The sequence below is a fragment of the Prionailurus viverrinus genome, chromosome B1 (genome assembly GCF_022837055.1).
Source record: "Prionailurus viverrinus isolate Anna chromosome B1, UM_Priviv_1.0, whole genome shotgun sequence".
Lineage (NCBI taxonomy): Eukaryota > Metazoa > Chordata > Mammalia > Carnivora > Felidae > Prionailurus > Prionailurus viverrinus.
In genome coordinates this window covers 69,298,528-69,311,549 of record NC_062564.1, presented here as the reverse complement: position 1 = coordinate 69,311,549, position 13,022 = coordinate 69,298,528, and the positions used below count along the sequence as shown (strand labels likewise).

Genomic DNA, 13,022 nt, shown 5'->3' with positions numbered 1-13,022 from the left:
AGAACTCAGGCATTCTGATGCCCAGTACAGTGCTTTGCAGTTTTGTGGATGCCCATGGTGGCCCCAGGGCAGTGGGGGTGTGGGGCATGGTGACTTGAGGGCCACACATAAACTTTACCTATTTCAGAGTCTTACCTGACATGACCCTGAACTCAGGAAAAAAGGAAGGAATTCTGTCTTTTCCTCCTCTGTACTTCATAGTTCCCTGTTCATAGCATCCAAACCTCAGGCTATATTGTGACTCATAATGTTTTGTTATTGCTGTGTGAACTCATTATATGAAGATTTACGTGGTTTTAGCTTGTGACCCTTACAACCATTTATAGCCTTATTTCAGGGGGAGGGAGAAACAAGTTCTGAGTTACAACCTACTTACACATAAACTTGATTGTCATCTTTGTTATGGATCAGTTATATTTGGAATAATGTTGGTTGGACTGAATGTTACTTATTCCAGTCTTTTGACCTTCCTTAAGACATAGTAAGTATTGCATTGGTCAACAATCTCTTATCCTACAATTCTAAAATCCTAAAATCTCTGAAAAGATTTTTAGAATTAACCTGAACTATTGTGAAGCTATGTATAGTTTCTGTCTAATCCGCTCAGCATAAATATTCATAACTTGGCCTGGTGTTACATTTGTTTGATTTGGGGATTTGGTTATACCTTGAACCCTGGAGGAGGTATTACATAATACCTTCTTTCTAAAGTATAAAAAATTCTGAATTCTTAAATACCTGGCCGCAAAGATCTCAGTGAAAAGATTGTGTATCTGAACTTATCTTTGATTTATGCTTTACAGTTTTAAGAGTACTTTCATACTTAGTCTTTGTTTTTCCCAACAACCTTGGGAGAGGTAGATAAGGCACATAGATACACTTTGGGAAAGCTAAGCCCTGGATAAGTGCTTTCCTAAAGTCACCTGACTTGAAAGTTGCAGAGCTAGAATTAGAAGCTCTGTTTACCCTGGTTAATACTAATCCATGTCCCAAGCATCACATCCTCTGTGACTTGCACCCATCTCTTTCCCCTACAATGTGGATTCGACCTCTTTGTCCTGTAAGTTCTACAAGACACATGGACATTAATCTCAGTATCTGTGACAGTGTAGTTTACTTAAGTGTTTGTATGTTGGCCTTCCCATAGCAAATTGTAAGAATTTTGAGGTGGAAACTGGATCTAGTTAATTTCTATTCCTGGTATATCTTTCATGGTACCTGGGTCAAGCCAGGTCCTAAAATTGCATGGAAGGAGGGGCACCTAGATGGCTCAGTTGGTTAAGCGTCTAGCTCTTGATTTCTGCTCTGGTCATGACCTTATGGTTTGTGGGATCGAGTCTAGCATCAGGCTCTGCGCTTGGGATTCTCTCTCTCCCTTGCTCTCTGCCCCTCCCCAACTCTTGCTCACATGCTCTCTCTCAAAATAAATGAACTTCAAAAAAGAGTTTTTAAAAATAATAAAAATAAAAAAATAAAATGGCGTGGAAGGAACAAATGCAGGAGTGTGCTTTAGGGCTCTTGTTACTAACATAGCTCTTTGTACGTCATGCTGCTGATTATAGGGATTTATTCTTTCCCCACATTTCTTCTACAAAAGGAGTAAAGGATTTACATATCACCTACTTTGTTAAAGACAAAGTTGTAGCCAATATCCAGTATAAATTTTTTTGGTAGAATAACAATGGGATACATTTAACTGGAATCATTTTTAAATTATATCTTTAGGCTAGCTTTATGTATAAAAGTTTCTGATAAGAATTGGAGTCTTTAAGTACTTTTCTTACTATACTATTGACCACAGAACAGAAATTCAGTGGTGAGTTTTTATGTAGTTACTCTGCAAGTAAACTTGGCAAGTTTTACAGCAAAGACAGTTTCACTGTAAAATAGGAACATCAATTAATTTCCAAATTACCTTTCCTGTTTGATTTCTTTCTGAGAGTAGTAACCCAGACCAAAACAAAACAAAACAAAACAAAACAAAGCAGAATTCCAAATTTGTTACTGCCATTATTTACATAATTTTTTTTCTTGAAATAATTCGTGTGGTACTGAGTGGGGAATAATGTACATTTGTGCTGACAGGGTGAACACTGTTGCCATCTCAAACACAATTTCCCCTTTTCTCCACTTCTAGTTTTCCTTTATTTTTAGGTAAGAGTCATTAGGACTTCCTCTCTACTCTTTTTCCCCAAAATTTATTTATTTTGAGAAAGAGAAATCAAGTGTGAACATAAGCACGGGAGGGGCAGAGAGACAAGAAGACAATCCCAAATAGGCTCCATGCTGTCAATGCAGAGCCCAACGTGGAGCTTGAGCTTAGGAACTGTGAGATCATGACCTGAGCCGAAATCAAGAGTTGGAGGCTAGGGCACCTGGGTGGCTCAGTCTGTTACGCATCTGACTTTGGCTCAGGTCATGATTTCGCAGTTCGTGGGTTCAAGCCCTGTGTGTGGCTCTGTGCTGACAGCTCAGAGCCTGGAGCCTGCTTCAGATTCTGGGTCTCCCTTTCTCTGCCCTTCCCCCACTCACACCCCATCTCTCTCTCTCTCTCAAAAAATGAATAAACATTAAAAATATATATATTTTTAAGTTTGATGCTTAACAGACTGAACCACCTAGGCACCCCCTTCCTCACTATTCTTGAGCAAACCTTTCTAGAGGGTTTCTGTTTGATTTTAGAAACTTTTTTGAGAAAGAGAAGAGCAGTGAGAGTTGGTAGAAGAAACACAGAATAGGGCTTAAGAGTAAAATATCGTCATAAATACAGTAAAAGTTTCATCAGAGCAGGAATTATGATTTGTTCACAGCTGTATCCCAGTGGTTGGAAGAGTGCAAGCACCCAGTAGGCATGTGGGAGCTACTTGTTAAATGGGTAGTTTTTGCCATTTTCTGTTGTGATTGTTATTGCTGATTTTTTTTGTTTAATTTTACTTTTTCTTGGACCACTTAAATTTCTCTATCATATTTTATTTATTCATTTATTTACTTTAAATGTTTATTCATTTTTGAGAAAGTGTGAGTAGGGGAAGGGCAGAGAGAGAGGAGGATAGAGAATCTGAAGTGGGCTTTGTGCTAACAATAGAGAGCCCGATGTAGGACTCGAATTCATGAACTCTGAGATCACCACCTAAGCTAAAGCCAGCCGCTCAACCAGCTGAGCCACCCAGGTGCCCCCTGCCTTTTTTTTTTTTAATTTTATTTTTAATTTTTAAAAATTTACATCCAAATTAGTTAGCATATAGTGAAACAGTGATTTCAGGAGTAGATTCCTTAATGTCCCTTACCCATTTAGCCCATCCCCCCTCCCACAACCCCTCCAGTAACCCTCTGTTTGTTCTCCATATTCATGAGTCTCTTCTGTTTTGTCCCCTTCCCTGTTTTTATATTATTTTTGTTTCCCTTCCCTTATGTTCATCTGTTTTGTCTCTTAAAATCCTCATATGAGTGAAGTCATAGGATTTTTGTCTTTCTCTGACTAATTTCACTTAGCATAATACCCTCCAGTTCCATCCACATAGTTGCAAATGGCAAGATTTCATTCTTTTTGATTGCTGAGTAATACTCCATTGTATGTATGTATGTATGTGTGTGTGTATATATATATATATATACATACCGCATCTTCTTTATCTATTCATCCCTTGATGGACATTTGGGCTCTTTCCATACTTTGGCTATTGTTGATAGTGCTGCTATAAACATGGGGGTGCATGTGTCCCTTTGAAACAGCACACCTGTATCCCGTGGATAAATACCTAGTAGTGCAGTTGCTGGGTCGTAGAGTAATTCTATTTTTAGTTTTTTGAGGAATCTCCAGACTGTTTTCCAGAATGGCTGCACCAGCTTGCATTCCCACCTACCTGACTTTTTAAATATTCACATTCTTAGATCACAGGACTGCCCTCTAAACTCTTCCTGTGAACTTGTTGTTGACTATATAAGGGTTATTTCCTTGCATGAGAGCAAAAGGGAAAACATTTTTGAAGTATTCATCTTTCATAGATCATGTTTCAACATGGCTATACTTGAGCCCACTTCTAGCCTGACTCCTATAAAAGTTCAAAGGACCAGTCAAGCATGAACACTAGAATTGGTCTTGGAGGATGTTGGCAAATCATACAACTACTTGTCTCATCCTTATTAGCCATGACTCCTTGAAACCCTGGGTATGCAAGTCACTACCACCATTCCATTTGCTCTGAAAATGGCTTTGTCAAACAGCTTTAGTTCTCCTAAAACACAAGTCAGATGATGTCATTTCCCATCTCAGAAAGTTGGAATGGCACACCACTGCTTGTAGAAGCAAACATACATTCCTTGGCTTGACATTCAGGGTCCTCCACAAGTAGGCCTACACTGTCTTTCCAGCCTCATCTCCTGCATAATTCTTCTGTAGTAGACATGTTTCAAGAAATTAAGACTTTGACTTTGTACCATTTGACTTTTTGTATTTATGTCATGCCCTCATTCTGCAATGACTCTCTCCCCTGTTTATGTTACATGTGGAATCCTTGCCATTCTTCCTAACTTCATCAGTTCAGATATTGCTTCTTCTGGAAACCTTTCCTGGTTTTTTTTGTTTTTTTTTTTTTTTTTGGTTTTTTTTTTTTGCTTTCTATATTCTGCCTAACCCTTTTATTTTCATGTAGTTACCTATATGATTGTGTCTTGTAGATTTTAAATGCCTAGAGAATAAGGACTTACCCAGTTCTTATTTATTGTATCCCCCTGACTGCCAGGCTTCTTTGGCCTTCATTGGCTGGTAGCAGCATAACTCCACAATCTGTCCATCATCACCTTCCCTCTGTGTCTATGTCCAAATTTCCCTCCTCTCATGAAGACACTAATCACCCTCATCTAGTATGATTTCATCTTAACTTGATTACATCTGCAAAGATCTTCTTTCCAAACATGGTCACGTTGACAGGTACTGTGAATTAGGAATCGAACATACCGTTTTGGGGGACACGATGAAACCCACAACACATGGTTTTATATATTTTATTTTATTTTATTTTATTTTATTTTGAGAGAGAGAGTGGGAGTGGAGTGGGAGAGAGGGAGAGAGAGAATCTCAAGCAGGCTCTGTACTGCCAGTGCAGAGCCCGATGTGGAGGTCAAGTTCACAAAACTGTGAGATCATGACCTGAGTTGAAGTTGGATGTTCAACCAACTGAACCACCCAGGTACTCCTGATTATATTTATTTTATTTTATTTTATTTTATTTTATTTTATTTTATTTTATTTTAGTTTAGTTTTGTTTTGTTTTGTTTTATTTATTTATTTTTTAAATGTTTGTTTATTTTTGAGAGAGACAGAATGCGAGTGGGTTGGGGCAGAGAGAGAGGGAGCCCCAGAATTCAAAGCAGGCTCCAGGCTCCAAGCTGTCAGCACAGAGCCTGATGCAGGGCTCGAACTCATGAGCTGTGAGATTAAGACCTGAGCCAAAGTCGGACACTCAGTCAACTGAGCCACTCAGGAGCCCCTGATTATATATATTTTAAAGAGAATTCTGTTTTCTGTACTTAAACTCATTTGAACTATTGCTTGTCACCTTTCAGATAAGTAATGTAGACTTTGGTCACTTTCTTCCTGCTCTTGATGAGTAGTTACAGAAATAACAGCTGGTTTCAGTTCCAGCCGGCAGATGTTACCATCATGGACTCTTAAAACTGAAAAGGGTCCATCTAAGTCCTTTTATTTAAATTTTACAGTAAGAAAAGGTAGATAAACCATCTTACTTTTTTGTGCCTCAGCTCAGATGGCCATGACCAGAGTAGATAAATAAAACCAGGGGCCTTACTTTCAACCAAGGCAAAGCAATGAGGTAGTTCTCATTAGAATAAATATCTCTTAAATAGATATTTTAAGGCAAAAGCCCACGGCTTATTTTTTTATACCTCTTTGAGTCATGCAGAGTTGCCCTTAGTAAAACACCAGGAACCATGGCTGTACTCACAGAAGCCCCACAATAACTTTGGTTGAATGTTGAAGTGAATGTGAACATGCAGAAAATGCATGTAGCATGTGATTATGACTCAGTGAAGCCCTGTGTTATGGAGGATCCCAGGGAAAAAAGCTGACAGTGCGCTGGGAGATTTCCGCAGATTATCTCCTTTAATCTTCACACCAGGTCTTACAAGTACTGCTTGAGGGGGGACTTTCTTTAAGGCTGTAACTCCAGTGGGAGGCAGACCTGAGATTTGATCCCAGGCCTGCCTTATTCTGAAGCACTCTTTTAATGTCCTTTGTCCTGCCTGTATTTTCTTCATCAAATTACTCAACTGTAATTTCCTCTACATTAGTATTAGTGATGAAATTATAATTAGGCATTAAATAAGGCAGTATTCATATGGAAGCTGGAGAGTGGAGTTTGCCTTATATAAAGCATACCTTTTGAAGGTATTTGGGTCAAAAAATTAGACAATCCAACGTATGTGCTTTCTGCCTCCTATCTTTTATTTCCATTCCTTTAAAATTGAAAAATAGCATGAAACATTTAATAAGGTGGTATGATCCTTATTAAATCTTAGCTCTTCTAGTCAGGCTGTCCTCAGTTTGGTATTGAGTCAGGGTTACTCCTCAAAAATAAGGATTGAACAATTTGCTGTGTAAATTATAAAGCTATTTTGGCAAAGTGTAATTGTTAGGGCAAAACAGATGGAACAAGAAAAAAAGACAAATCCTCTTTGCTTTTTCATTTTTAATAACTTCAGCCTATGTACTATATCTTAATACTTTCAGAGGTTTTTTTTTTTTTTAAGATTCTTAAAAATGTTTTTTATTTATTTATTTGGGGGTGAGGGAAGGCCAGAGAGAGAATCCCAAGCAGACTCCCATGCTATTAGCACAGAGCCCTATGCCAGGCTCAATCTTACAAACCGTAATATCATGACCTGAGCTGAAATCTAGAGTGGGATGCTTAACCAACTGAGCCACCCAGGCACCCCCAGATATTTTTGTTATGTAATCTCTGTACCCAACATAGTGCTCAAAGTTACAACCCCAAGATCAAAAGTTGCATGCTTTACCAACTGAGCCAACCAGGCGCCCCATAGAGGCTTTTTTTTTTTTTAATTTTTTTTTTCCAACATTTATTTATTTTTGGGACAGAGAGAGACTGAGCATGAACGGGGGAGGGGCAGAGAGAGAGGGAGACACAGAATCGGAAACAGGCTCCAGGCTCTGAGCCATCAGCCCAGAGCCCGACTCGGGGCTTGAACTCATGGACCGCGAGATCGTGACCTGGCTGAAGTCGGACGCTTAACCGACTGCGCCACCCAGGCGCCCCAACATAGAGGCTATCTTTAATGGCTTTATGTAATTTAAAAATTTAGTGGTTTGGGGCACAGTCTTCAGGACTTCTTGGTTGTAAGTGACAGAAAACTGACTCCAGGAGTAGTGCTCACTCAGAAGCTGTTGGCTTCGATTGCCAACAGGAATCTGCCTCATCCCACTCCTTCCCTCTGCTTTCTTTCACCCTGACTTCATTTTCAGAGGTAGGCTTTTACCTCATACTGGCAAAAATAGGCACCAGGGTTATCATTTCCTAGCTGAGCAGCTAAGTTGGGGGACTGGCTTTCATAACCTAGCTGGAGGTTGTGTGGTCATGTCTGATTAGCCAGGCCTACATCACAGACTGTCTCTGGACTGAGAGTAGAAGAAAATGATTTCCAAAATAAACTTGCCATGTTGTTATCAAAACTGGGAGGAAGGGATGCTTGGGCATGATAACTCAGAATATAGGTTGTTAGAAGAAGGTACAACCAGAGCTTTATATTTTTTGGTGCTGGGATTTAAGAAAATTAATCTGCTACCCTGAAAGAACATATTCAATATTAACTACTATTGCCTGAAAAAGGAAAGAGCCAATAACGCACAGTTTGTGGCTGGTAAAAAAAAAAAAAAAAAAAAAAAAAATTGTACCATTAACAATTCTCTTAAGTAATTATTAACATTTTGGAGCACTTACTGTGTGTCAGCCTCTATGTGAAACACTTTACATATTTCATTTAATTCCTATAGCAGCCTTGTGAGGTTGACATTAATATTCTCATTGTGCTGATGAAAAAAATGGAAACTCAAAGTATGGATTTGATCCAGATGTGTCTGATTTCATTGTAGTTGACTGTCTCTTAGTTTAAACAGTTTGCTTTTGTCAATCTATCTATGTGACTTCCTATCATCCATACCTTGGGGACTCCTCCTACTTCTCCAGCTTTCTCTAAGCAGGAGGCATTCCTTTTGTCTCCAGTACCCTCGCAGCCTACCGCTAACTCTTATTAGTTCTGCCCCTAATATCTGTTCTCTTTCCTCCACCTCCGTTGCTGTTCCTCTAACCTTCCTGATGAAGGGCCTGAACTCTGATAATAAATTCTCTTTGGCCTTCTTACCTCCAGTCTTAATCTCCCCACCCATGTTTTCCTTAGAGGAACCAGGTTGAATTTTTAAAAAGTGTAGACTTGAGTTTATCAACCTTTGTACATCTTGGCTTCTCATTGCACTTAGGGCATGATCCTGACCCCTGCCTGTCTTCCCAGCCTACTCTCTTCCTACCCTGTTCTTCATTCTCACACCTTATCTCTTCAGCTCTTACTTCTTCAAGTCCTATTTAAAAATCACTTCTTAAATCCTCTGTCTGGTTGTTGTTGTTGTTTTATTAAGTAAGCTCTGCCCCCATCGTGGGGCTTGAACTCACAACCCCAAGATCAAGAGTCACATGTTCTACCAACTGAACCAGCCAGGCACCACCTTCACTTCCTTAAATCCTTAGGGACTTCCCTGCTCTTCAGATCTGAAAATAAGAAACACTCATCATATCCTTTTCCTTTTTGCACTTATGACAATCTGTAGTTATACATTTATATCATTATTGGCCCAGTATTCCCCACTAAACCATGTTCTCCATGAGGGCAGGGACCAATTCTATTTAGTTAACTTCTGAATGTCTAGCATCTGGACCACAGTGCCTGAAACATAGTAGGCACTCAAATATATGTTGACAGGATTAACAGACTAATAACTGAATATGTCCAAAGCAGTGCACTTTATATTTACTTTTTTACTTTTTTAAAGTAAGCTGTATGCCCATCATGAGGCTTGAACATAGGACCCTGAGATCAAGAGTTGCACGCTCTATTGACTGAGCCAGCCTGGCGCCCCAAAGCAGTGCATTTTAAATGATTGCCCTTTTTTATAGTCCTCACATTCTGATTTCATTTATTACTCAAGAGCAAACTTATGTTTAGAGCAGTTTTATCCCAGCAGCTTTTAATGTGAAGTTATAATTGACTTTATTAAGCAATTCATAAATGTGGCTACATCCCATCCAGCAAGTAGAGGGGCTCTCTGAAGAGTTGTACAAAATGGAAGGTTTTTACGGGGAGGATGGAACAAGGAGTTAATAGCAAGAGACAAGGAAGGATTGTTTCAGGCTAGATCATTTTCCCTTAGGGGGAAAGACAAGGGTCTTATCATGCAGATTACTTCATCTTCTTTTAGGCTAGGGGGAGGCCCATGTGACAGATTACCTCATGTTAGTCAGAAAATTCCTGATTGACTGGTTAAGACTATTTCTAGGGGAGGTCTAAACAGCAGTTAAGCCAGTCCTGGTTTGGTGACTTGGATTAAGTGACACCATTTTGGGCCTGTGGTTTTCTTTTTAACAGGAGTAAGCTGTGCTTCCTCCATTGCTGATTGTTGTTAGCAATTCAGATTCTGAACAGTGATGCACTTGGTTTTCAAAACTTCTGTATCCAAGCCAGCTATAATAAAGTTCTAAAATTTAGGATATGTAATTCCACTCATTTTCACCTGAGCCTGGTGGGTGGGAGAGGAAGAGAGGAGAAGGCTCCACTCACTTGCTCCAAATGGTTCCCTGGCCAATAACACAGAAGCTGGAACATTCCTGTACCTCAGGTATACCATTCCCAGAATCCAGGAATCCAAATTTAGCTTTCTGCACACATCCTTATGGTTTTTGGTTGCTATCTTTGCCCAAAGTGGCTTTGGAAGGAGAAACTTTCTCTCCAATGATTTATTGTTTACAGCAGTCTTCCAAACCTTTGCCATTGACAATGGCCCATTAGAGCCCACAGACAAGGCTGTCTGCCCCTGGTCAGAGGCACATAGGCATGTTGGCTGGGAATCTTAGCTCGCCATGACCATTCCAAGTGTTGTGGATTGTGGATAACATAACTTCTTTCTCTCTTTTTAATCCACAGTTGGTCATGTTCGGAGTTTGACCTGAATGAGATTCGCCTGATAGTTTACCAGGACTGTGAGAGAAGAGGAAGACAAGTCTTATTTGATTCTAAAGCGGTTCACAAGATTGAAGAGGTAGCAACTCAGGTATGAAATGCAGATTTGCTTTCATCTTTTTAATTTGTGCTTTTAACCACCTCTCTGAGCAGTCGTTTATTAGTTCATAATCTTCTCTTTGAGCTCTACTGTATGTGTCATTAAGGTTCAGAAGCAGCATAAACAAAGGCTCTCCGCCACCCCGTCCTGCCGCATTTGTATTCTTATTAATATGCCAGGTGAAACTTTTACCAGAGAGTCATGACAGATGCTCAGCAGTGTACTGTAAATATTACTAGAGGTAAATTTGCTGGTGAGTTGTAATTCAGTAGGATTTTGATGCCAAACATGTGCTATGTAATAGGGAAAGCTGAGCACTCTAAAATTCAGAAAGTGTTAGCCTGAAGGGAAGTTAATAGATCCTTCTGTCTGGTATTTCTCATAGATAGTAAGAGGTATTACATAGCACTGGGTTCAACAAGATTAAATAGCTTTTCTTACTATAGGGCTTCAGTATGCTAACATACACTGTCCTCTTCCAAAGGGAGTGTTTCTCAAACCCATTTGACCAAGGACACTTTATTTACTTCCTTTTTTTAGTGCAAAGCAGGGGGAGGGGAAGGGGGAGTGTTGTGGGGTGGGGCACGGCAGGATCTGGGATGGGTTAAGTGAGAGCAGAGCAGCCCTTGATCCCCTGGAGCCAGAACAGGAAAGGTTAAGGTCACATGTCCAGGTGAGGAGTAGAGTCTGGTCCTCCCTGAGTCTTCTGGACCTCAGCCTGAGGTACTTCTAAGTTGTCGCCTTTAGACTTTTCATTCTTTTCATGTTCAGTAGCTTGCTATCTATACTGACCAAATTCTGGAAGTTCATCGCATGTGTAGCTAAGTAAATGAATAGTTTATATCACAGTCTTTGTTTCATCAGGGCCAAGGAGCTGTTTTCCTGCTTTTGATAAGGATCATTTCTGCAGGAAGGAAGCATTTGGTTAAAGGCAGTTTAGCTGGGTAGATTCCATAGTACTTTATAGTGGAAGTCTGCCAGGTAGCTAATCATTACAGTAGTTGTTGGGCTTGTTGGGTTGGGGGGGGCGGGGAATCTCTCAGGTGATTCACCTGTAGGCTTTAATGGTAGATTTGTATCAAAGTTTAGGTGAGCCAGCACTTGACAGGACATGATTTCTCCCTTAATTTCCCATATCATTTCCTGTTTCCCTGAAGGCCTTGCACAGATGGTTTAGTTGAAACACCCACACACCATCACTAGGGCTCCTAATGGTGGTAACAGGTTGAAGAAAAAATTCTCACTGGCTTTTCTTTTTTTAAAGTTTATTTATTTATTTATTAATTTAGAGAGAGTACATGCATGCATGCTGGGGGGAGGGACAGAGAGAGAAAAAGAGAGAATCCCAAGCAGGCTCTGCACTGTCAGCACAGAGCTAGATGTGAGGCTCGATCCCATGAACCGTGAGATCATGACTGGAGCCGAAATCAAGAGATGCCTAACCCACTGAACCACCCAGGTTCCCCTCACTGGTTTTCAAAGGCAACTGGAATTTTGGTATATCAGAGCAGTGATGACACTGGAGTCGGGAATATAAGCTTTCTTGGAAGTGCTCATTTAGTCAAAAAGGTAGCTAGGTCCAGAGAGGTTTGTCATTTTCCCAAGGCTACAGAAAGAGTCCAGACAAGTAGTGCTCGTCTCACCGTCCCAGGTGCTATCTCCAATTATAGACTGCTCAGTATGTTGTACCCCAGCCAGAGGGTCTAGCAGTCTGTGAGGCAGGTGTGGACTTAGTGTCACTTTGGGCTCTCTGAGGGGCTGTGTTGGGTTAAGTGGTATTAAGTAACAACTAGATCTGAAGAGGGTGTTGAAGGAGTGCCTGATACCCGGGAATTACCAAGTACGACTTTGAATGCTGTCGCTGCTGGAGTGACTAATGTTGTGGACCAGCACAGTATGTGTTTTCCGTACATTCTTTTCCCATTTTCAGCCCCCCACTCCCTTGGCAAGCACAGAACGTCATGAGTTTGTATCAGGCACATGACTGCAGGCATTTGCATTAGACCACCAGTGTGACTGTCACATTGGAGATTAGATAAGCTGCAGTTGCATTCATGTTTTTCCAAGCAAAAGCTGCACACAAAAAGGCAAGTAAGACTCAGACAGAATAGAAATAACCTACCATAGATGGCACGGGATGCTTCTGTAGGGAGCAATATAATTTGGTGTAGGCGGAAGGGAAGAATTAATAAAGGTGTATCTTTATACCTTTATGTCACTGTCATAAAATTAGCAGTGAACTCTGTTTAGGGACTATATAGTAGATAATCTTATATTACTCCTAACCTTTAAAGGCCACTTTTCCATCACATGATGTATAATTCACAGGAGCTCCTGTTTCAGAGTTTTGGTTTATCTTTCACAAACTCTCTCCTGTTACTTTTAAAGGAGTGCTAGAGGAGGTGTGCCATTAAAAACACAAACCCAGGCTTTCCAAATTAGTAATTCTGCTTTCCTAGTTCGTTGCATTTGCCTGGTACAGGGCTAACATTTGGAGCATTGTCTTTCTCCACATGAATTTTATAGATTAGGACTTTCCATTAGTACTAATGGGTCCACTAGTGACCCAAACAGAGAGATCAGATCTCACTGATGATTTCAGGAGTCGAAATCCATGAAATCTATGAACTGAACTGTAAATAACAGTTGAATCACTTAT

At 40.2% G+C, this 13,022-nt stretch overlaps 1 protein-coding gene across 6 annotated transcripts in view; it reads left to right on the top strand.

Annotated features, from left to right (window-relative positions):
- The window catches only part of FNIP2 (folliculin interacting protein 2), a 132,313-nt gene that overhangs the window by 56,325 nt on the left and 62,966 nt on the right, over nucleotides 1–13,022 (top strand). For all 6 annotated transcript variants that reach the window (XM_047856471.1, XM_047856473.1, XM_047856475.1 and 3 more), the window contains exon 2: nucleotides 10,228–10,354. In XM_047856471.1, the coding sequence (XP_047712427.1) occupies nucleotides 10,228–10,354 (127 nt within the window). The remainder of the gene's footprint in view (nucleotides 1–10,227; nucleotides 10,355–13,022) is intronic.